Source organism: Felis catus, chromosome D4 (genome assembly GCF_018350175.1).
Source record: "Felis catus isolate Fca126 chromosome D4, F.catus_Fca126_mat1.0, whole genome shotgun sequence".
NCBI lineage: Eukaryota > Metazoa > Chordata > Mammalia > Carnivora > Felidae > Felis > Felis catus.
In genome coordinates, this window is record NC_058380.1 from 2,297,554 (window position 1) to 2,321,909 (window position 24,356).

Below are 24,356 nucleotides of genomic sequence, written 5' to 3' on the forward strand. Positions count from 1 at the left end.
AAGCAGAGTGCGTACCCGCTCACGGCGCATCCCAGCTTGGAGTCGCCACGTGTGGGTTGCCAGACAGAAACGCCCTCACGGCCTGTGGCAGGGGAGGGGCCTGGCCACAGGTCAGGGACAAGGCTGGCTTGAATCCAGGGCTGCGTCTGTCGCGGGCCCGGGCCTGACCTCTGCTCTGGAAGAAACGGGGATGCGAGCAGAGGTGAGGACCGCTTGCTACAGGGCTTTGCCAGGGGTCCAGACCCCAGAGTCCCTCTGCGGAACAGCCCCCTCAGTCTCTGGATCCATCCTTTCCTACCACCAACTCCCGGAACACCTTTCTAGAACTTCTGCTCCTGTGCCAACCTGCTCGGGTCACGTATCCCGGCCCTTCTTACGCCTGCGCCTCGGGACCCCCTCTCTCTTCCACTCGCCCCTGCACGGGCAGGGGTGCTCCTCAGACTTCGCAGGTCTTCAATGGGACCGTGGGAGGCCGGAGAAGAAGGGAGAGCTTTCAAGGGTGGAAAGGCCGGCAGTGGCGCTGGGGGTCGTGTGGGGTGCTGGGGGGCCTCGTAGGGTCTTTGTAGGGTTGCAGTGGCTTATGTGAAGCTTTGGGATCATTTGGGGTGGTGTGTGGTGGCTTCAGGGCGGCATGGGGCAACACGGGGCTGCGTGGGGGGAACGAGGTAGCTTGTAGCTGGTGTGTCCATCCCCCAGGGGAGGAGCGGAGACGTTAGTAGCTGTCGGGAGGCTCCGTCCCTCCCAGGCTGGCTCTCTGATGTCGAGCACACTCAGAGACCCTGCGCACATCCTTCAAGGACACACACCTTTGGGGATCATTTCTGACCAGAACGGGGGTGCCTTTTACGACTGGAAGCACTCTGGACTCGTGGCCTGCTTCTTCCCTGTCGGGGGGCGGACAGCAGCTGGGCCCTCGAAGCAGGCCAGGAGGGCAGTGCTCCTGCACCCCCGAGCTTCGCGGCCTGCAGCTCGAGGACCAGGCTTCCCGGGGCTCTCTGGGGAGTCGAACGTGGCATTTCCAGTGGCTCTCAGCAGCCCCCAGGACAGTCCCACGCAGCTTCTCAGCTCCTCCATCTCCTCAGGGCTGCCCCCTCGGACACTTGACGTCTATCAGTTCAGCACAGACTTGGGTGAAAATAATTTCTTTCTCTTTCTTTGCTCGTCTGAGTCAACCTCACGAGGACGTCCCAGAACTTTTCACTTGCAAATTAATCCAGCCAGAAACAAAACAGAGCAAAACCCCACACAGCTTGAAAGGCAATACTTGCCGCCCATTAAAACGTGGTTGCAAGTAACGCCCCGCCCTGCTAATCTCCAAAGTGAGATAAGCCTTGGACCGAAGACACTGCAGCCTCTGCTCTTCTCCGCCTCTCCCGGGACCCGAAGCCTGGGGACGGTCGCAACGGGCCGTCCTGTTTACGTGGATTTACACACTACTAAACTACTAAAACCCTTGGGACTTGATCTGTCCACCCAGGTTCGAGAGAAGGGGGCTCGGATGTATGGCACCAACCTAAATCCGAACCTTCTGGGGGCCGGGCAGGCACAGAGGCAGCTGCCTTACGAGGAGCTCGTTTCGTGGTCACACTTTGCCCGTTACAATTCGGAGGGTACAGATGAGGAAGCAGCAGTGGAGGGTTCCATGGCAGCTGAGCAAGGAGTGTGGGTCCCGGTCTGCTCTGGGCGCGGGTCTGGGCAGGGGGCGCGTATTTGTGCTGCACGGCAGGTGCTCACTGACATTCTTTTTGCTTAATTCACTGGTGGCCGAGCCCCTCAAAACAGCACCCACTGGCAACGCACGTGGTCGGCAGAGCCCACGCTTGGCAGCCTGAAGTCCTGTCTTAAGCCCGGACGCATGCGGGTGCGCTCGCCCTGCGCAGCCCTGCAGGGCCCAGAGCAGTTGAGGGACGGGTGGTCCGGCACCTCTCTGGGATCATCGCTTCCCGAGAAGATAGTATTAAGGGAGGTGGGTCTTGCAAAGTGCTAACCAGGGGCTTAACTGGGTGGGACCCTCAGCCTTTTCTATAAGACCTGGGGCGGGTGGGAGAGAGGGAGGCAGTTCTTACCGAGATCCCTCTGACCTGCTTCAGTCTCCAGCTTGGTCATGTCTTCAGACCGTGAGTCCTAGAGGGGGGTCCTGGGGGTGGGGGTGGTGGCCGGAGAGGCCGGGCAGTGGGGTCCAGGCAGGTCTCAGGCGTCGCTCACCGTGACGTCTGGTTTGGGGACCTGGGAGGAGAGACCAACACCCCGGACCAAACCCGGAAAGGCCCTCTCGAGGAGCACGGGCGACACCATTTTTCAGTCCACAAGTCCCCTCTGGTGGGGGGTGCTGGCTGGCACTGTGGGGCCTGGGGAGGACAGGAGGGAAGGGAGCCCGGCTTCCCCCGGGCCGTGTATTCTGCGGGCTTTTCTCCACAGCGGATTCTGTGTTGACCTAAATCGCGTCAGAGGGGAGCCCGCTCTGCCCGGCCCGGGGTTGGGGACCAGCAAGCTTCCCCAGGTCACGGGGGAAAAAACCCGTGTTGACAGACAGAAATCCCCTGGGCTGGGTTTTTGCACACGAAGTCTCCTTATCTTGTGGTTTTTGGCCTCTCTCCCCACTCATGTGTCTTGGGCACAAGCAGAGGTAGTGGGCAGTCGGAGGCTGGGAGACCCAGTCGTGCCCATCCCGGAGCGGCCGAGCCCTCCGAGATGCCCTCGCAGCCCGCAGCCGGGGATTGGGGGCGGGGGGGGGGCAGCTAATGGGGGAGAGCAGGTGCAGCCGTCGGTGCGGGAGCTCAGGGAGGGTCCCCAGCATGTCCGCCTAGGGCACCGGCCAGGGGCAGCAGCTCGGGACGACTGGGAGGCTTTTTCAGAGGGGCCGGAGTCCCGTGTCTGCAGGCAGACACCTCGTCTTGGGGAGGCTGCACGCTGACTTGGACGGGGAGCGAGTCTCAAAACGGACCTAAACGTGGGGTCACACTAACACCTCCTCTTTCTGGGTGCGAATCTGTCCCAGCGCCCCAGGGAGGTCGGAGACGCAAAAGGACCAAGTTCAGCAAGACCCAGTACCAGGTGCTCATCGAGGCCTTCGAGAGGGACTCATACCCTGATATCACTGCCAGAGAAGAACTGGCTCGACGAACCCAGATCCCTGAGCCCAGAATCCAGGTGACTACAGACCGGTTGCTCCCTGAGGGCGAGGGGGGCAAGGAACCTTGTACTAAGCGCCTGTTCTAGCTCGGGCTTAACAACCCGCTTTGCGTTAAGCCTCTCAGTTCCCCTGTGAGTAGGCGTTAATTATGCCCTTTAGCTGGGCTGGGACAATGATGACGGAGGTTTGGTGACAGGTTACAGCTCTGGCAAGGGGTAGAGCCTGAACTGGTGATCTGAGAGTTGTATCTGCCAAACAGTTACCATGTTAGCAATGAAGAGAAATCTTCAAATATTTACTAATTAAAAAAAAAAACCATAATAAACCCATTACGTGTAAATCGAAACTTATTTTTCAAGACAAGCAACCATATTGCCACAGCCAGAAAATTTACTCAGAGGATGCCAGAGGGGGCGGGAAGAGCAGGGGTGGGGCTCCCCTCTGCCGAGGGCTCCGAGAAACCCTTGAGAAAGTGGGGTGTGAAGTAAGCAGAGGCGGATTACATCTGGGTGTTGGAAAGGAAAGCCTTGTGAGCTAACAGCGATCCCGAAAGGATGTCAGGGATCCTGGGGGTCCCGGGTCCCGGGGTCCTCTGGGTCTCAGTGTTGGGGGCACCGGGCCCCGCCTCCAGGAAGGCTGCTGGGTGCAGCCTGGGTTTGAGGGCCGCTGTCCTGCATGAAACCCAAGTCGTCGAGAGTGGAGCCCAGATACCGAAGGTTGTTTGGGAAGCCCCCCCAGGTGATTCTGCTGTGTAGGCGCCTTTCAATCTGAGACCATCAGGGTCTCATCCCAGACTGTGATCAGGATCTCTGGGAGTGAACAGATGTGCAGAAGTTTTTAAAACTGCCAGGTGACTCCAGCATGCCGACCCCTACCCTTTGACCCTTGCCCTCCCGCGTGCTGTGGGCCCAGCCCTCCCGGAGAGCCGACCATCTGCTGAGTCTGGGTTCGAGCTGGGCCCTGGAGTTCCGAAATCTCCCCAGGTGGTTCGCAGGTGCAGCAGGCTCAGGGTCACCCCACTGGCCTCCAGGGCCCACCACCCCCATTTCTTACCAGCCGCTTTCGAGGTCCTTGATGAGGGTGGTGGGACGGATCACAGGCTGCTGCATGAGAACGAACAATGCTTAAGGGTTTGCTAATTTTTTTCTAATGTTTGTTTATTTTGAAAGAGACAGAGCATGACTGGGGGAGGGGCAGAGACAGAGAGACAGAATCCCAAGCAGGCTCCGCACTGACGCGGGCCTGATCCCACAGACCGTGACCTGAGCCGCAATCAAGAGTCGACACTCTACGACTGAGCCACCCAGGTGCCCCAAGGGTTTGCTAATTTAAAAAAATTTTGACCTAACCCCAGAGATAATTAAACCACAGCCCAGAGGGGAGAAGGGTTACCAAAAACACCCTACAGGGGCTGAGAGATAAGCCTTGGGGCTTCCTATTTCTAGAAGCAATAGATAGCCTGAGCCGTCAGTATCTGTCCTAGAAGCCCCCTGCTGGCCCAAACCTTACAAAGAGAACCAGGATACAGAAAAGCTTAGTGAAAGCCCCAAGCCTGTGACGTTAGATTTAGTGGCCTTTTATCGGCGGGCCTGGAAACCTCACTCAGGGAGGGGCAGACAGCCCTTCAGGACTAGATCACCTTCCCAGAACCCGTCAGCCCAAACAGCCCTCCATGCGAAGTACAACTTGACCTTCCCCAGGAGAAAGAATTGGCCACAGAAGTTCAGTACTTGGGGTGAGGTGGGTGGGTTCCAGGTTTCAGCTCAAGCAGCTCCCAGATCCGGGAGGAAAACCCTGACGTTCTCGGTCCGGCTGGCGCCTGGGTGGCGAGTGAGTGAGTTCCCGGGGCCAAGTGTGCTGGGGCAGCTGTGATCAGGATTCGCAGAGGCTCTGGCTCCCACAGGCTGCACCAGCACCCTGCCGGCCGGCACCTGGGCCTGGCCCCGGGCCAGGGTGTGTGTGGGAGGGTGCCAGGTGGCAGTTCTGGGAACGGCCTGCTGGAGGATTGGGCTTTTGTCTTGCAGTTTGTGCGGAGGATTTTTTTTTTTTTTCTCCCCCTGGGGCAAGCAAATCCTGGGAGTTGTTTTGCCTGTTTACGTCCCATCTTTCTGTGGGATCTTCAGGCCTCGCTTGGTGGCTGGGCCCCAAAAGAGGCCTCTGTTGTGTTTTCCAAGAGTGGAGGGGAGGCCTGGCAGACCGCTGCTGGGAGGGGCATGGAACCACCTGACCCAGGTGACCCCCAGAGGAACCGGACATTGAACCTGGGCAGAAAGAGGCTTTACTCACAGGCGTCCATCTTACTCCTTGTGTGTGGAGAGGGGACCACCCAGACAGAGCAAGTGAAGGCTGCGGGGTGATCTTGGCGGGGTGCAGCCCCGTCGCTGGTTCAGCAGAGCCTCAGAGGCAGGCAGGGATGGGGAGCTGCCAGTGCAAGGTGTGGGTACTCGGATGCCAGTGCGGTCAGCCAGAGGGGCACCTGTGTACTGGTCTGGGGAGCAGACTGGGCTGCTGGTCCCGAGCTGAAAGCAGGTCCTGGGTGGGCATGGTCGAAGCTGATGGCTGTAGGGGTTCTGTTGTGATCTGGTCGCAGGTGATCTGGCCCTCGACTGTATATTCAGCCCTTCACTATTTTCCAATACATTAAACATTTTTTAGTGTTCATTTATTGTTGAGAGAGAGAGAGACAGAGGGTGAGTGGGGGAGGGGCAGAGAGAGAGGGAGACACAGAACCCGAAGCCCGCTCCAGGCTCCGAGCTGTCAGCACAGACAGCTGGGAGACCCAAACCCAGCTGGGAGGCTCAAACCCACGATCTATGAGATCGTGACCTGAGCCAAAGTCGGACTCTTAACTGACTGAGCCACCCAGGCGCCCCTGTGATACGATATCATTGGCTACAGCCCCCCTGCTCTGTGAGGCCTCCAGAACTCGTTCGTCTCAAGACTGCAAGCTTGCGCGCTCTGACCAGCACCCCCATGGTTATCGGATAATGGAGGATCGGGGAGAGGGCGCGGGAGCCGGAGTGTGAGTGTTGCCTGGTGGACCGTGGAGCCCCCTGGACAACACCACACGCTCTGGTCTCGTCCCCATAAAGAATTCAAGGACAGACCAGACAGTGGTTGAACGGTGCTAGTAGGAAAGTTTGTTTAAGAGCAAACTCTGAGGGGCGCCTGGGGGGCTCAGTCGGTTAAGCATCCGACTTCGGCTCAGGTCATGATATCGCGGTCCGTGAGTTTGAGCCTCGCGTCGGGCTCTGTGCTGACAGCTCAGAGCCCGGAGCCCACTTCGGATTCTGTGTCTCCCTCTCTATCTGCCCCTCCCCTGCTCATGCTCTGTCTCTCTCTGTCTCAAAAATAAACGTTAAAAAAAAATTAAAAAAAAAAAAGCAAACTCTGGAGATGTGAGCGAGCTCCAGGATGCACGGGGTTTGGGGCTCTGTCTTATATATATTTTTTTTAATTTTTTTTTTCAACATTTATTTTTTTTTGGGACAGAGAGAGACAGAGCATGAACGGGGGAGGGGGAGAGAGAGAGGGAGACACAGAATCGGAAACAGGCTCCAGGCTCCGAGCCGTCAGCCCAGAGCCTGACGCGGGGCTCGAACTCACGGACCGTGAGATCGTGACCTGGCTGAAGTCGGACGCTTAACCGACTGTGCCACCCAGGCGCCCCGGGGCTCTGTCTTGATAGTTGTTAACCGGGGGTGGAATATTAATTACTAGGGGAGGGGACTAGGGTTTTGTGCCTTTTTTCCCTTATTTGGGCAGGGTCTCTGGCCTTTGTCGTGGGAGGGGCTGGTTTCTTCCAGCTTCCCTTGGCTTTGCCTTGGAATGCTCCCAGGACAGGTCTCTAACTGCCCCCTCCTTGGCAGTGACTCCCCCTTGGCCAGCCTCCAGGCATCATGTTAATAATAACCGCCTACCCTAGCACGGGCAGGAGAGAGCCAGTGTTTCCCCGAGGCAGCCTTCCTGTAGCACTGGCGTGTCCATGAGTGTCCGTCAGTGTGCGTGTGTGCACGGGTACAGGGTGGGTGCTTTGGGGAGAGGTGCCTGGAAGGTAGGGAGGGCCATACAGGGAATGGTTTGATCAGCCGAGCCAAGGATTTTGCTTTCGTTCTAAACTCTGAAAGTTTCATTTGGTGACCGTCTAACCTCGGCTACGCGGTGATGATGATTGTATTGGCTTTATTACAGTGTCTCCTCTTCGTCTCCCCTTCCATGCCCATCCTTGCCCCTGCAGGTCTGGTTTCAGAACCGGAGAGCCCGAATCCCCAAGAGCAACCAGAGGAGGCCAGGCGTGGAGGCAGGTGCCCAGGCGCCGGGGTCCGGTCAGCACGGCAGGGGCGCCCCCCACTGCGCCTGCCAGCCAAGCTTTGTGGGGGCCCCGAGCACCACTGGCCACTTCTTGGCGTCGGAGGGCACTTCTGGTCAGGCCATCCCATCGGGGCACGCTGCTGTCGTGGACGAGAACGTGGCCTTGCATGACGTGGAGACTCCAGGCAGCGCACTGGGCGAGCCTTCCGGAGATTTCTATCTCTCTCCCTTGGGCTTCAGCCCCGAAGCCCTGTGTCCGCTTCCTGCTTCCCTGCAGCCCCTCTCCCAGCCGGAAGAAACCGGAGCTCAGTGGGGGGACCTGGGACAGCTCCTGCCCTACGGGGACTGTGCCCTGCAGGGCTGGGAACAGCCTCCCGCCTCCAGTGAGCCGCAGCCGCAGACGTGGTGGGGCTGGCAGCCTTCGCCCTCACTGGAGCGAGACGTGTTGCCCCCACAGCCCCAGCCCCCGGGGCCCTGGGAGCAGCCAGCATGGCCCCTGCCTCCCACGGAGCCCTGGCCCCAGCCGTCACTGGAGCAGGTGCCCATGGGCGTCGGGAGCAGTTTCCCCACCCCCCTGGGACACGGGATGCTTGAGGGAGGCCCCGGGGCCCCCACACACCCCGGCCCCCAATCCCGCAGCTGTGGGGCCATGCTGGGAGCTGCTGCTACAGCGAAACGTTGAAATGACTTCAGCTCCAATGGTAGGAGATAGTGAGTGAGCAGCGGTTCCCCTGCACGCTTAATACTACGCGAAATTAAAAGGGAATGAAGGTTTGCGTCCTTTGCGAGGAGAGGTGTCCCGGACATACCTCTCAGGAGTGGGGTCTGTCATAAAGTGCAGAGGGACAGGCAAGCAGAGGATCCAGGGGGATGTTCTCAGATGGGAGGAAAGGGAGTTTTTTGTTTTTACCACCCATGCGACCTGCCTTCAAGTCATTGGTAAACTCAGAGCACTTACAATGTCCTGTAGACTCAGAGAGGGCATGGGGACAGGGCGGGGCTGCCTTGTACAAGGGTCAATAAAGAACGAGGAGCACCTCGTCCCTCTTCGCATGCACAGCGTCTGCTTCCTTCCACCTGGCCTTGGCCTTCACAAGGGTCCCACACTCATTCCTCCCCCACCGCTCCCCCATCCCCATGTCCAGCCAAGTGTGGCTTCCTCCTGGACACTGGACGTGTCCCTGGTGCTGGGCAAACAAATTTCTTGAAAACGAGCCCTATGGGTCTAATGCAAAGTGCGGCATAAAGTGGCTGGATCTCAGCAGAGAGAAGCAGGGAGGATGCCTGAGCTGCGTCCCTTCTCTCCGGTCCACAGTGTAGTCTGGGCCCCCCAACACCCACCCATCTGCACTGAGAAGGGGTGTGGGGGAGGGTGCTCACCTCGCCTGGACAGCCGGTGGTCCTGCCCTCAAGGATGGGGAAGTCATGAAGACCTCTCTTGGTCACCGGAACCACACCTTCGAGGTTACACAGAAGGAAACATTAGTTGTGCCCAACTTACAAGTAGGGGCAGGTGTTAAGTCAGACGGACGCCAGAGATCGACCACCCTGCGGCCCTGAGAAAGCAGGAGCTGAGCCCAGCGGCTTGTCGGGCCCACACTTCATGTCCCTGAGGAAAGGCGGACACACAGATCTCCAGGGCTTCTGTGAGTGATGTTGCCGTGGCCTCTGTGTCACCACGTCCACCTGCTTGTCCTCCTTTGCCAGCTGAGGCCCGGGGGGCCTCCTGCTTCAGCCGAACACTCTAGAACCGGGTCTGCATCAGCACCCTGGGTCTCAAGCCAGGCCAACTCAGGTGTGTGGATACGCAGACATCTTTCTAGCCAGCAGCCCGGTGTCCCCCATCCCCCATTACCCTTCCCCAGATGACAGTCCCAGCTGATGGGGCGTGACTCCGGCAGGCAGAGCCCCAGCTGCCTGGTACGATGTCGTCCCTGTCGGGACCTGCCCTGCGTATCTGCTCGTGAAGAATGTTCTGGATTTCCCAGGGCTGGAGCCAGAAGGGACCAGAGCTGGGCTGCGTGGCAGGGGACCCAGCGGCCGTCCTGTTGGGATGGCGCGGATTGCTGACCTCAGGGTGGGTTCTCCCTCTGACGCCCTTTGTATCTAGAACAACCTGCAGCGTGCGAGTCCACACGGAATGATCCACAAATATTAGCTGGCCCTTTACCACGTGCCAGGCGTTGGTTAGGGATGAGAGACAAGATGGCTGCCAACCGTTTCTTAAACACCCAGGGTGATGCCGGGCCCAGAAACTGCCTGTGCTGAGCAGCTCGGGGAGCGATGTTCCTTCTCTGAAGTGAGGCCTTGGCGATTCCTACCTTCCCGTAGCTGCGAAAGATCCAAAGGAGTCAGCTGTCTCTTGCTTTCTCTCTGTCTTCTATTATTAGCAAGGAATCTGGCTTCACGGGAGGAAGGCCTTGAGAAGATTGGTATTTGTTAGGAAATGCTTGGGGATATGCGAGGGGAAGCCAGGCTCACCGAGGCCCTAGGTCTCCTCGGATCACCGCTCGCTGCTCAGCTGCCTGCCTCCCGCTCCACCCGGCCCAGGTGCATATCTGCCAGGCAGCTGGTCAGAGAGAGCCCGAGGAGTAGCGGGAGGAGTCTGAGGAAGGATCGGGGTTCGGTTCTGCCCCCACTCCTTCTAGGTGTAGAGTCTGGGCACTATTTCTTCTCTTACAACCTAGTCTCCTTAATTACAGGGGAGCATTTGAGAGCTCGTTTGGGCCAAGAGCGGTTCCAAGCATAAACATAAACGTGTAAGAGATGGGTCTGCCTTAGTTCAGGAGAGAGAGTCACCGCAGACAAGACTCAGAGGGCGAACGACAAACTGGGAGCAATGTGAGGATTTATTTATTTATTTTTTAAGGATTAAAAAAAAATTTATTAGCAAAAAAATTTTTAATGTTTATTTTTGAGAGAGAAAGAGAGAGAGAGAGAGAAAAAACAAGTGGGGGAGGGCCAGATAGGGAGACACAGAATCCAAAGCAGGCTCCAGGCTCCGAGCCGTCAGCATAGAGCCGGATGCGGGGCTCAAACTCGTGAACTGCAAGGTCATGACCTGAGCTGAGGTCAGATGCTGAACCGACTGAGCCACCCAGGTGCCCCCAAATGAGCAATTATAATAGCAGAGAAACTAATAACACCAGATAAGGACAACTATCACCTCCCAAAATGGAAGTACCTATAGATGGGCAATGAACATATTTTAAAAGTTATCATTCTAAAATTTAAAAAGTAATGCAACTTAAAATAGTGCCATGCTACTTTTTACACAGTATATTGGATTAAAAATGAAAATGTTCGTCACACATAGTGCAATATTTGAGGAAATGCATACGAGCTTGTAATAGTAAAAATTGAGGGGCACTGGGGTGGCTCAGTCGGTTGAGCGTCTGACTCTTGATTTCAGCTCAAATCATGATCCCAGGGTCATGGGATCAAGCCCTGTGACAAAGCTTCTCTTTCTTCCTCTCCCTCTGCCCCTCCCCCTCTTGTGCTATCCCTCTAAAAGAAAAAAAAGGAAAGAAAAAAGAAAGTTGGGAGAAATTTGCAAGGTTTAAGGACTGTAGAATGGATAATTATACAGATCTTCTAGAACATGAACTATTATGCACCCATTTCAAACAACGTTCTAAATGAATATTTAACAACATATAGTCTTGTTTTCAACATCTGGGCGAGAACCATTCAGCTAATTAAATCCTCTACAGGAAAGAATCTGAGCAGATAATTAGCCAAATTCAACCTCCTTCCTTCTCTTTTTTATTAAATCTCTCCACCTAATTATAAATGCCTTTAAAGGTGCACCAGCACCATTCAGGTGAACCACTTGAAACTTCTGAAATGCTCCTGGTTCTGGTCCTGGCCCTGGTCTGGCCCACCACGTGCAGAATCATCCACCCCAGCTCGGCGTGTCCGGGGCAGAGAGGGGGGAAAAGACATTTGCTAAGCAATGTGGCCTTTGGGTTCAGTGGGCTGAGCATCAAGTCCTGGGGAGCCTTCCCCTCTCAGACCCCCAGGGAACGTGTCCCAGGCCCCAGGATGCATCCCCCCTCTGGGGTCTCCTTTACTCATTCGGCCTCGCAGCAGCCAGTGCCCCGGGCAGCCCCCCTTCCGGAAGGTGGGGTTGAGGAGAGGCAGGAGGTGGCAGGGGGCCTCACTCACGCCTGTGCACGGTCAGGTTCTGGAGGAGACTGGAGATGGGGCAGGGGACAGAAGCTGAGAACCGGCCCCAGGACACTGAGCGTGACTCCCACGGGCGGTCCAGGGAGCACGGTGCCGGGAGGGGGCACCACCGCCCTGTGCTCCACCTGAAGCCTGTGTTTGCACGTCGGGTCTAACGGGTGCAGGTGCCCCCCTGCCCCACAGAGGAGAGTGTGGAAGGAGCAGGGGTCGTCGCTCTACAAAGGCAGGGGGGACACCCGCGGTTTTGCCAGGGCTGAGAAGGCCGGTGCAGAACTGTCGGTGTGCGGGCATCAGCAAACGGAAGGCGGCAGCGGGGCAGCCCCTGTGCCAGCGACAAACCAGGCTGACCCCAGCCCCCTCTACCTGCGCAACCCAGACTGCAAGTGTGAGTTGGCCTACCTCTCACCTGCCAGGGATCCAGGTCCCTCTGTGGCGTTGGGCTGTGGAGAAGCAGCTGGAGGGTCCTCCCTTGTCTTTTTAAATTTTTCTAAACATTTATTTATTTTTGAGACAGAGAGAGACAGAGCATGAACGGGGGAGGGGCAGAGAAAGAGGGAGACACAGAATCCGAAACAGGCTCCAGGCTCTGAGCTGTCAGCACAGAGCCCGATGCGGGGCTCGAACTCACGGACCGTGAGATCATGACCTGAGCCAAAGTTGGACGCTCAACCAACTGAGCCACCCAGGCGCCCCATCTCCCTTGTCTTTTTAAATTCTTCTCTGCCTTTTCTCCTTTATTTATCTTCCAGAAAAGGGGGATTTTTCTTTCTCCCTTCTCTCCTAACCCCCGTGTCTTCTGAGTAAAGACAAACCCTCCCAGGATTCCAGTCCCCATTGTCCCGCCTCGCCCACGGAGGTCTGGGGAGACAGGACCTGGGACGGGTGGTCAGAGTGGTGGATGGGTCGCTGCACTGTCCATCCTCCCCTGAGACCCGAGTCTCTGCCCGGCCTGTCCCAAAGGCCTTGGGATGCACGGGATGGGTGACAGGGCTCGCATGCCGTCTCAGATTTTGAGGAGCTAAATCAATTTTGTGCCATTTTCACTGCAGGGGTCTCCGCGGAGGGGAGCACCCTGGGCAGGTGTTTGGGGACAACCCACTGGCCCTATTTTACAAGGACTTAGAAAGTTTGGATAATATCACCAACAAAAAATAATTGTTGCTAATATAAACTCCACAACCATATCTTGCAAGTACTCGCATTACATTGTCCCTTCTTCTCGACATTTTGCTGCCCGTTCTCTCTGGAAATCCTCATCTTTGATATTGGGATTCCTGAAACTAATCTCCGATTTCCTTAACTTTTTCTTTCTCTCTGTGTACCTTTACTCTCCTTTGTGACATTTCCTTGACTCTCTCTTCCAACCGTTCTATTGGCTTTTTAATTACTCACATCCCGTTTTCTTTTGTTCTGAATGCTCCTTTTAAAGGCACCCGTATCCATATTCTTATTTCCTCTAAAGACACATGTATATGCATAATATCCTTGGAGATTATGTATTTGTGGATTAATGATAACTTTGAAGGTTTTTTTCTATTTTATACATAGTTTTTGTTCCTCCACGTTGATTGTTTTTGCTTGTTTTGGTCTTATTTTCCCTTTTAGAAGCGGGTCTGGTAATCCGTGGTTGTCTGCTCATGGTTAACGATATGGAATGGAAAAGCTTACTGGAAGCCCTATAAGTGGGTGTGGCTTGTTGACCTTGCCCTTCACTGTGAGATGATCTTGTCCTCACGCACCACTGCTGAAGTCAGTCCTCAGCCCAGAGCTCCTCTCCAGAGAACACATGGGGCTGTTGGCCGTCATGAAGTCCCGTGGGCTGGGGAAAGGGGTCTAGTGAGCCAGCTGCTTCTTAAACTTAGCTTGGTTCTCAGATGAAGTCCCTTGGGGCTTAGAATTCAGCTTTCTGGGGTTGGCTAGGTCAATTATTGCTCTTGATTTTTCCAGCTTCCAAAGTTGGCTTCTGTCTTCTGGTTTGCTGTTGAGGACATGTTTTATTCTCCAAAGATGATGACCACAGTATCTCCAACCTCACGTGCTCTTCTCACCGTGATTTTGACACTTTGGTGGCTGAAAGTGTGTGGGTAGACTGATGGGTTCAGTCAGTCACAACTGCAACACCGAGACGATGTTTGAATTTGGGCGTCACTGGCCTCTGTGCTTTAGTTTTCTCATTTGAAATAGGAGGATAACGATAGGACTGTTGCTGTACAACATTCACAGAGCATCTTGAGTTACATCTGGTGCATGGTAAGCCCTCTGTTTTATTTTTTATTTTTATTAAAAAAGATCTTTTTTAATGTTTTATTTTAGAGTGAGAGAGAGAGAGAGCAAGCTGCGGAGGGTCAGAGAGGGAGGGAGACACAGAATCTGAAGCAGGCTCCAGGCTCTGAGCTGTCAGCACAGAGCCCAACGTGGGGCTCGAACCCACAAACTGTGAGATCATGACCTGAGCTGAAGTTGGACGCTTAGCTGACTGAGCCACCCAGGCGCGCCAGCCCTCTAACTATTGCTATGATGACGAAAGAATCTCGGTAACTTCATTCTTGCCTCCTTCTTGGCTCCTACTGTGGTAAGAGTGCAGTGTCTTACCTCCTACAGTATCTTACCTCTCCTCGTGAACAACTGTGCCAGAGGTCAGCTGGTTGATTTTACTTATCTCTTTGGTTCTCCCACAAAGAACCAATTTTAGGGGCACCTGGGTGGCTCAGTTAAGTGTCCGACTTCAGCTCAGGTCATGATCTCACTGTTCGTGGGTTCGAGCCCCACATCAGGCTCTGTGCTGACAGCTCAGAGCCTGGAGCCTGCTTTGGATTCTGTGTCTCCCTCTCTCTCTGTCCCTCCCCTACTTGCACTCTGTCTCTGTCTCTCAAAACTAAATAAAATGTTAAAAGAATCTATCTATCTATATATAAAAGAACCAATTTTAGACTTTTTGGGGGCCCCTTTAGGTATATTTTATTTCCTTTTTAATCCACTTCTGCTATTATTTTTATTATGTTCTGCCTTCTGCTTTTTGGGGGAATATATTTTTTTTGTTGGATATTTACACCTATATGGTGCTTTTAGTATGTAGCTCTAGTATACACTGAGATTCAAGGTCAGTATTTCCCAACTTCTATCATGATTTCTTCTTTAGTCCACGAGTTACTTAGAATTGTTGACTGGTTAATTTCTATGCAAATGGGCATTTTTCCTGCTTAATGCTATCTTCTTTTATTACTGTTTCCTATTTTATTTTATTTTTTTAATAAACATGTGTTCATTTTTGAGAGAGAGCGTGTGAGCATGGAAGGGGCAGAGAGAGAGAGGGGGACAGAGGATCCAAAGCAGGCTCTGCGCTGACAGCAGTGAGCCCGATGCGGAACTCGAACTCATGAACCATGAGATCATAACCTGAGCCGAAGTCGGGTGCTTGACTGACTCAGCCACCCAGGCACCCCGCTGGTTCCTATTTTAATTGAGTTATAGTCAAAGGATGCAGTCTAGGTGAACCAATTCTTTGAAATTTGTTGAAGCTAGCTTTATGGTCCAGGATATGGCCAATGTTTGTATGTTTTCCCTTAAATGTTTGGGAAATAATGTGTATTTTTTTTAATGTTATTTTTGAGAGAGGGAGAGAGAGACTGAGTGTGAGCAGAGGGGAAGGGTCAGAGAGAGAGGGGAAGACACAGAATCTGAAGCAGGCTCCAGGCTCCAAACTGTCAACACAGAGCCCGATGCAGGGCTTGAACCCACAAGCCCTGAGACCATGACCTGAACCAAAGTCAGATGCTCAACTGACTGAGCCACCCAGGTGCCCCTTAATGTGCATTTTCTAATTTAATGGTGCAGTGTTCTATATACGTCTATACACAGATCAGGTTTGTTCAAATATTTACCAGTTTCTGTTACTCAATTCCTAAGTTGTTGAGAAATATCTTACCATGGTCATAGATCTTTCAGTTTCTCCTTGGATTTCCAGGAGTTTCTGCTTTATATTTTTTTGAGATTTTATGTGTTACTGGGCACAAACCTTCTAAAATTGTTATATTTTCCTGACAGTTTGAACTTTTAACTGCTATTGATATTTTTTGCCTTAAAATGATAGCACGTCTGATAGGAATGGTGGGGCCGGGTGTGTTGGGTGCGTCTGCCCATCTTCCACGTCTTCCCTTTGTGTGCCGCGGGCATATCTCTAAACAACACGTAACTGCACTTTGTGTCTTCAGGACATGTGGGGATGTATCCGCGTTTATTTCTGCCGTTCTATTTTGTGCTTCCTACTTACTCTGATGTTCCTCCTCCCTCCCTTTTGCTGCCTCCCTTTGTATTGTCCAACTTTTCCTCGAAATTCCATCCTCCCTCTCCACCAATTCAGAAGTTATACACACTGAGAATCCTTCTTACTTTCCACAAACCTTAAAAGCCGATTTGGACGATAGAAAGTGTTCTGCAGGCTCTACTTCGTTCCGATACGCAGAGGATTCGCCCTTCTGCCCCTCTTCTCAGATCTCTTCACAGGAAGGCAACGTTCATCCGTTCAAAGCTTTGGCCTTAAACGGACATAAAGTCACCAAAGGAAAACTGCCGTTTGCTCAAACTCAGGTTCGATACTTAGGGCCCCTGACCTCAGAACCAGGGCTAGATTTGGACCCAGGCCGACTTCAGGGCACCCTGAACATCCCTAAACCTAAAACCAGCACCAATTACGAGGTTTTCTTGGCCTAGCTGACTGCGTCAAAACTGGACTCCAAACTCTCTTACAGCTCAACCTCCTCATGCTTTCCTGAAAATCAACCAACCTGACCCTGTTACTTGGAAAGATCAGGATGACACAGCTTTTGGGACTTTAGGGAAAAGCCTAATACGACCCCTGCCTTTGGACGTCCTTTCAATTCCCCTTTTCCCTCTTGGTATGTGAGAGGGAAGGGAATGCCCTTGGAGCGCTCACCCCAAAATCACGGGCACCACTGCTGTCCCGTAGGGCATTATAGCCAACAACTTGAACCTGTGGCTCAGGGATGTCCCCCCCCCCCGCCCCCTTGCCTCCCAGCCATTCCTGCCACTGCCCTCTTGGTTGAGGCCCCTGCGGAAATAGTCACGGGGTCCCCTCTAACCATCCTTGTATTGTGGCTGCAGGGAAAATTGCAAACTTTTATACAGATGGCTGGTACGCCTTCCAGGAGTTCATGACTTTAGAAGACTATGCATACAGTGAGGTTTCCTCACCTCCAATGGAGATAATAAAAAAAAAAAAAAATGGCTCCTATGTTCACAATTTATCACAAGGCCACACTTTTGCTGGCTGCTCTGGCCATTACCAAGGTTCCTGGGCATTCCAGACGTGAGTCCCTGGAGGCCAAAGGAAACCACCTCACTGACATTTCTGCCCCAAATGCCGTTCTCTCGGAGGCCAACAGCCAGACCTCTGCCCTGGTCCAAAGGGATGTTCTCTCAAATGATAATTTGGAAAAATTGACCAGAGACCCCAAAAATTGGCCCCAGAAAAGGAAAAACAGTATTAGAAATCTAGTCATCGTTGGTTTGATAGTAAGAGAGAACTCTGGTTTGGACCAAATAACAATCTGCCCACAGAAGTTCCAAAATCCCCACTGCTCACCACTGTACGTGCTTTCAACCACTGGTCTCCTGACACGGTGATGGCATTCGTGGACCAATACCGGTGCGGAAAAGATAACAGGGTGCCTACTTCGCTCGTCCCACATCCAAGGTATAATCCAGGGAAAACCGCACTTCTCCCAGACTCTGAACCGTCCGACGGACCATTTGAGGTTTGGCAAATGGATCTCATACGGCTTCCCTACCTCAGGGAAAGAAACATGTTCTTGTCGTGGTCTGTATGTTTTGCCACCGGACCGAAGCTTCGTCTTGTAGACAGGCCAATGCTTCTTCTGTGGCTAAAATTCTGTTAAAGAAGATTACTCCTACCTGGGGGCCCCTCTCACACATCATGGTGGTCGGGAAACCCACTTCACCATTCAGGTGCTTTGTTAATTAGGCGTGCACTGTTCGGCCGTGTGATGTTACCACACTTGCACCGTGCACATGCCACGCTCAGTCCTCAGACTTGTCACACTCACTCGCGGCATCGTGAAGTCTCAGCTGGAAAAACTTGTGGAGACTGCCACTGGTCCTTCTAAATCTCAGATCCATTCTCCGGGGAACTCCTGGACCCTCACCCTTTGAGACGGTCACAGGACGTCCGGCCCGCTTGGCCCTGCCTCCTCGACCCACAGTCCATAAAGGGAGGTCCCTTCCGTAGCGTCAAGGCTCGCTGCTCCTATAAAAACAACCACGGTTTGGTAGAGCAAGCTTTGCGCGGCGTGCTCCCGGGACACGCCGTCCTGCATCACCCCTGGCAACCCGGAGACTTCGTCTGTCGGAAAAGATGCCTCCAGAAAGACTCTCTTCAACCTCGCCGGCAAGTGCGGCCACAGTCCAGGGAACGGACTCTCGGATCCACGGGACACGTGCAAAGACGACGCCTGACTGGCCCTGCCCGCCATCTGGTGTGGCCTGAAGGTACGGGCTTCCCGGAACTGAAGCTGACATCTGACCAGCTTTCCCACAATGCTCCCCTCTTGCACTTTTCTTCCCCTTATTTGTGTTGGTCTCTGTCTTTTGTGTTACAGCCTTCTTCCCAACACTTGGCGATCCTCAAATATTCATTCGAGTTTAAGACCGAGGCAGAGAACATCTGATTGGAAGCTTGGGTGGGGGCGGGTGTGAGGGGTTCTCCACTTCAGACACACACCTAAGCGTTGTTTCTCTTCTGCTGGGCACTTTCCTGGGAAGACCCTTCTGTGTCTCTGACTTTCCGAGAAAGCTTCAGTAGAGATGTGGGAGGCACACGGAGAGCTGCGGTCAGGTGTGGGGTGAGGGGACAGCCGCCTGGGGACAGGTAAGGGGCCGCCGTGGGTTGTGTGGTGGAGCTGCAGGGGAGAAAAGCTGTCATCCCCAAATGTGTCCTCTCTGGCATGTGTGTCTATTCTGGGCTGATTATTTTCATGAAACAGAAGGCTCAGGAAGAACCCTGACCTCCCCCAGGTGCCTGAAGAATGTAGGCAGAGAAGCCGCTTCGGGGGGCAGCTGTCGCCGTCAGTGACCCCAGTACCACAGGAGGGGGACTGGGAGGCACCTGTCTGCCTGTTAACTCCTCCGTGTCCCACATCTGTCTACCAAACGTTTACTCTACCGTTTACCATCCTCCCTGTGAACCGTCTTCCTTCCTAACACCAGTTATTTCCAGGTCCCTTTGTATGGGAGAAGACACACACGTGGGGAGTCGGAAGGTCTAATTGGAACTGGTTCACACTGGAAGGGAAAGAAAATTGTGAAGATTCTCCAGCTTCCCTACATTCGGTCTGGCCCCTGTTAGCTCGTGACAGAATCACACCGGTGTCAGTCGTCGAAGAAGTAATCTGCATCTCTTTCTCTGTCCCCAAAGCAGACCACACGTGTCCTGCAAGATGCTATGAAAACAGCAGCAGAGTGTGGGCACACACTGCGGGGTCTCTTACCGCATGGCCACCGCCCCCGAGTCCTGGCACGAGCACGCAGCATCCTGCAAGGACATCCAGTGTTCCCCAACCTGGTGTCCCCCTCTTCACGGCTAGTTGTCGAGACCGCGTCCTTCTGGAAATGGATTCCGAGTGAGATTTGCCTGCAGGGGGCTTCTCGGGAGCCCTGGCAGGAGCCACATGTGGGAGGGAAGTGGGAGCCAGCGGAAAAGGCAGTGGCCATAGAGGCGTCATCTGATCCCTCGGGAGGTCTGAGGTTGATGTGGCGCTGCAGAACTGCCCCTTTGTATCCCACGAGTGACAGTCACCAGGGTCAAATGCTGGCGGGGGGGGGGGGCAGTTCCTGGGGAGGGCTCTACTCCTCTCTGAGCCCTCGCAGGCAGCACAGCCGGCAGCTGGGGGGAGGAGAAGCCCAGTCCTGGGAGGGAGCTGGAGTGTGCCTGCGGAGGGCCAGGCCTCAGGCACCTGGCCAGCCCCCACTCCCGCAGGAAGCTGCTGTTCTGCCTTCAGAGTTCACGGTCACCTTGACAGTCTCATATCCTTCATCTATTTAGTATGCAACCACACCTAATCGGTGGGGCCGGTTCTCTGCAGGCCGGTCCCCGCCCCCCGCGATCACGGGTCAGCGTCCGCGGGCCAGTTCTCCTCCGGCTGGTCCACCCGTGATCACGTGTCAGCGTCTGTGAGCCAGTTCTCCACGGGCGTTCCCCCGGCGGTCACGGGTCAGCGTCCGGGGGAGACTCACTACCGCACAAGGACACGGCCGAATCACAGCTATTCGGAGTAGCGTATTGCGAGCTGCGCCGTACTTGCTAAAACCAGTGGCACCATCGGTCTGTGACATGAAGGAGGGGGCCCTTCTCTCTTGCCCGAACTCGAACTCCACCGTACGCACCTTTGGAACGGGGACGTGTGGAATGGAGAGACGGTCTTGCAGCAACCACTTGCTTGAAGCTGGTGTCCTCCCACCCCCAACAGACTGCATTCATCATCAGTTAATGCATAGATACTGTGGCCTCTCTCTATATCCAGGAGAGGTTAATGAACTCTCATTTAAATCACGATTTCATTTGTTGAGAGTTGCTCTTGACTGAATGCATTATCTGCTCCAGCTGTCTGTGGCCAAGGATCACAGACACACCTAACAACAGGGATTGTCTCCCAGTCTGGAGTCTGGAAGCCTGAGATCCAGCATGGGCAGGGCTGGTTCCCCTGAAGCCTCTCCCCTGCCCTGGGAGATGGCCACTTCCTCCCTGCGTCCCGCTGTGCATGTCTGTGTCCTCATGTCTTCTTATGAGGACACGGTGTAGGACCCACACTCCCAAAGATCGGCTTTCAGACCTGTGTTCAGAGAGTTTTTTCTTTAAAAAGACCAGCATACTTTCCCTTATGGGTAGTTTGAATTTTGTGACTATATTTATACGTATTCGTTGTGCCCAGAGTTCGATTTTTGGCCCGTGTTTAGCACATCAAGTGTCATCAGAATCGCCCAGAGGGCTTGTTAAAAACAGATCACTGGGCTCCACCCCCCGGAGTGTCTGACCCAGGGGGTCTGGTGGGGCCTGAGGATTTGCATTTCTGACATGCCCTCCCAACCCCGCTGGGGTGCTCACCCATGTGTTCCAGACATGGTCCACCAGGTGGCGCAGTGGGAGCACCTCCAGACAGGCCATCACGGCCAGCGGGCCCTCCAGGTGGGCGGTTGGCCCCTGTGCACCAGGGACCCTCCGCACAGGCCACGGGTCCCCTCACCCCTGTAGGACTTTTACCCTAAATTGTTGTGACCCAGCTTCAGCTGTGGCATTTCAGACCTCAAAAGTAATAACATTTTTTAAAAATTTTATTTTTAATGTTTATTTTTGAGAGAGAAAGAGAGCACGAGCAGGAGAGGGGCAGAGAGACAGAGGGAGACACAGAATCCGAAGCAGGCTTCAGGCTCCGAGCGGTCAGCACAGAGCCTGAGGTAGGCCTCGAACCCACGAACCGCGAGATCATGACCTGAGCTGAAGTCTGAGGCTTAACCGAATGCGCCACCCAGGTGCCCCAAGAGTGATAGCAATTTAGATGACACAAACTGGTACTGAATAAAGCAGTAAGGAGCTAGAAGTCTTTTTTAATACAGGACTTTTCGTGCTGCACAATCAGCATGTGCAAAATCGAGCTGAGGAGGATGAAGGGAAGGGTCTTTTGCTTTTACTGTCTTCTGTTCTTACATTTGGTTCGTCAGAGTCAATGGGATCCACTTACTTGTGAAGTTAATTTCCTAGCCATCTGCTACCCTTCAGCCTAACTTGCAACGTGAGCTATTCCTGTTTAAACTGTGCGTGCAGTCAACAGCAAGGAAATCACAAGTGTTTGTATGACTCAGTCAATCAAGGAAGTGATTAGTATTTGGGGTGAAGGGAAGCTAATTAAATATGTGCCTAATCATGTATATATGAGAGCAAAGTACTGTAATGAAATTGCCATTTTGAGTGGTACAAGTCAGCATGATGATTAAAAACAAAACTCATGAAGAAATAAGATATTTAGGGGCGCCTGGGTGGCGCAGTCGGTTGGGCATCCGGCTTCAGCCAGGTCACGATCTCGCGGTCTGTGAGTTCGAGCCCCGCGTCGGGCTCTGGGCTGATGGCTCAGAGCCTGGAGCCTGTTTCCGATTCTGTGTCTCCCTCTCTCTCTGCCCCTCCCCTGTTCATGCTCTGTCTCTCTCTGTCCCAAAAATAAATAAACGTTGAAAAAAAATTTTTTTTTAAAAAGAAATAAGATATTTATTAACTACAGGGAGACTGCAAGATCCAAGTAGTCAGAAAGTCGTACTCAGCCTGGTTATGTGCAGACTCTGACTTTGTGTTCAAGGGTCTTAAATGTTCAGTGTAAGCTATATCTAATTACACTATGAACTAGATCTATGATTTCTAGCAGTTTTCCAAATGATAGGAGAAAGTAATTATCAAGAATGCACCCTTGTGGAGGGGGAAAGAAAAAAACCCAAATTCTATTAGAGGAAATAAAAGACATGGGAAGAATGTCAAGTTATTTTAGTACAAGCAGGTTTCTGAACACTTGATTAACAGAGGGTGTCAGAAATCTTTTTTCTTTTTCTGTATGCCTCCATTGTACTTCAAATTAGCAAAGAATATTGCCTTTATCAAGGCCAAGATTTGCATGTTGCAAAGAGAAGAAAAGTACTAAGTAGATCATCTTTAATGATGATTCTTGGCACAGTTAGAGCCGGAAGAAGCAAGGGCTAAGTCAGTCTGCGCACACGAAGTGCCCCGGGCCCACCCCTCAGATGTGTGCACGTTTTAGGCCTCTGGTCGGGGGCGCCGAGGGATTGAAGGATAAGACAGTACAATCTGCTGGGAGGGGACTGTGAGAGCCTCAGTCACAGGTCAGTTCAAGGTGAATTTCAGATGGAATCCTACAGTTTAATCGTCACATCTGAGGTGTGTTCTCTGTCCATTCTTCTTCCTTGTAAAGGAAAATCTGTGCTCACATGGTGTCTCAGTCAGCTTGGGCGCAAACACCACGGCCAGGCGGCCTACACAGCAGACATTTCTTTCTCTCCATCCTGGAGGCTGGAAGGCTGAGATCAGCGTGTCAGCAGGCTTGATTCTTTCCGAGGCCTCTCTCCTGGCGTGCAGACACCATCCTCTCCCCACGTCTGCACGTGCTTGTCCCTCTCTGTGTGTCTGTGTCCTGATCTCCTCCGTTTATAAGGACACAAGTCATGTTGGACGATGGCTACCTTAATGACCTCGTTTTACTCTAAAATATAAAGGCCGTCTGCGCATACACAGTCTCATTCTGGGGCACCGGGGATCAGAACTCTATCATGAATTTTGGGAGCCCTGAGCACAGAGTGTCATGGCGGCAGTTGGCTTCTGAACGGGAGACCCTAGAGAAGCCTTGTCAGAAGCGAGCCCATGGCTCAGCAACTCTACCAGGTGAGTCCCGCTCCAAAGGGCACAGATTCCACCCAGTTCCTAACCACCGCGTGGCGTGCCATGGTTACTGAGGGCAATGGGGGTCTGGTGGTCAACTTCTACTTCCAACAAGCAAGATGTCGATACATTTAAAATGAAATTTTAATTTCATAATTTCATGCTGCAATTTAAAATGTTCAGCAGTAAGGGGCACCTGGGTGGCTCAGTCGGGTAAGCGTCCCACTCAATATCAGCTCAGGTCACGATCTTGTGGTCATGAGTTTGAGCCCCGAGCTGGGCTCACTGCTGAACGTGAAGCCTGTTTGGGATTCTCTGTCTCCCCCTCTCTCCTCTCTTTCTGCCCCTCCCCGGTGTATGCTCTCTTTCTCTCTCTCAAAATAAATAGATAAACTTAAAAAAAATTACAAAATGTTCAGCAATAACTAAATCACTCTGTGGACGAGGTACTAATGCCTCTCAGTCAAAAGCACAGTGTGTTTCCTGCAACATGAGAACGGCTGGCTTGTGGTAAACCCTGCGGAAGGCAGCGGGAGAGAACCATCGCCCGTGGTGCACGCGGATCCAGTGTCTCGCTGGCCACGACTCGGCCAGTCACCCTGCCTGCCCCGTGCTTCTCTACTGAGCACTCCAAGCAGAGCAGGCGTGGATGGGCCGAGGCCCAGTGTAAGAAAACCGGCCTGCCTCTTGGTTCACGGGAGCGCCCAGCGCTCCTGCCTGAACACGGAGGGCCGCACACTTCCCGGGGAGGTGGGAGATGACGCACCAGAGGATGCACAGCCCATGTCCCCAGAGCGTCCCTCCTGTAGCTGGTGGCCAGAGACGTGCACAGCCGTCATCACACGGGGAGGGCTTTGGGGGCTGTGATTCTCCAAGTGTATCCTCAGACCAGCAGGGTCAGCATCCCCAGCGAGAGGGTTGGAAATGCAGATTCCCGGGCCCCACCCGGATCTGCTGAGCCACGACCTCCGAGTGTGTAGCCCAGAAACCAGCGTCTGAACAGGCAGTCTAGGTAAGGCTGCCAGGCACGGTGAATAAAATAAAGGCACACAGTTAAATTTGAATTTTAGAGAAACCCGATTTTTTCATGGGACATACTTATACTAAAAATGATTCATTGTTTCTCTGAAATACAGATTTAACTGGGCTTCGGCCTTTCCTCTGGCAGCGCCAAGCCCAGGAGATTCCGATGCCAAAGTCTGGGAATCACTGGTATAGAGATTTGCCCTGATCTGGCACTTTCCATGATGAACTTCA

The 24,356-nt window shown here is 53.5% G+C and overlaps 1 protein-coding gene and 1 long non-coding RNA gene across 7 annotated transcripts in view; one reads left to right on the forward strand and one right to left on the reverse strand.

Annotated features, from left to right (window-relative positions):
* LOC102901274 overlaps positions 1 to 24,356 on the reverse strand; it is a 50,393-nt gene that overhangs the window by 1,117 nt on the left and 24,920 nt on the right. The window contains exons 5-9 of one of the 4 annotated variants that reach the window (XR_006588648.1): positions 8,825 to 8,901; positions 5,420 to 5,758; positions 4,187 to 4,236; positions 2,067 to 3,942; positions 16 to 175 (exon numbers count right to left, since the gene is read on the reverse strand). This is a non-coding gene — a long non-coding RNA (uncharacterized LOC102901274). Of the gene's footprint in view, positions 1 to 15; positions 176 to 2,066; positions 4,237 to 5,419; positions 5,759 to 8,824; positions 8,902 to 24,356 lie in introns of all 4 variants that reach the window. The other 3 variants (XR_006588646.1, XR_006588645.1, XR_006588647.1) reach the window with 3 other exon arrangements.
* LOC123381542 (double homeobox protein 4-like protein 4) lies at positions 580 to 8,705 on the forward strand. Of its 3 annotated transcripts, none has more exons than XM_045042867.1 (3): positions 580 to 1,477; positions 2,999 to 3,150; positions 7,371 to 8,705. In XM_045042867.1, the coding sequence occupies exons 1-3, from the start codon at positions 758 to 760 to the stop codon at positions 8,161 to 8,163; spliced, it is 1,665 nt and encodes a 554-aa protein (XP_044898802.1). In that variant the 5' UTR covers positions 580 to 757; the 3' UTR covers positions 8,164 to 8,705. The 3 variants fall into 3 exon arrangements, with proteins under 3 accessions (XP_044898802.1, XP_044898803.1, XP_044898804.1); XM_045042868.1 differs by lacking the exon at positions 580 to 1,477 and adding an exon at positions 1,487 to 1,966; XM_045042869.1 differs by lacking the exon at positions 580 to 1,477 and adding an exon at positions 1,986 to 2,117.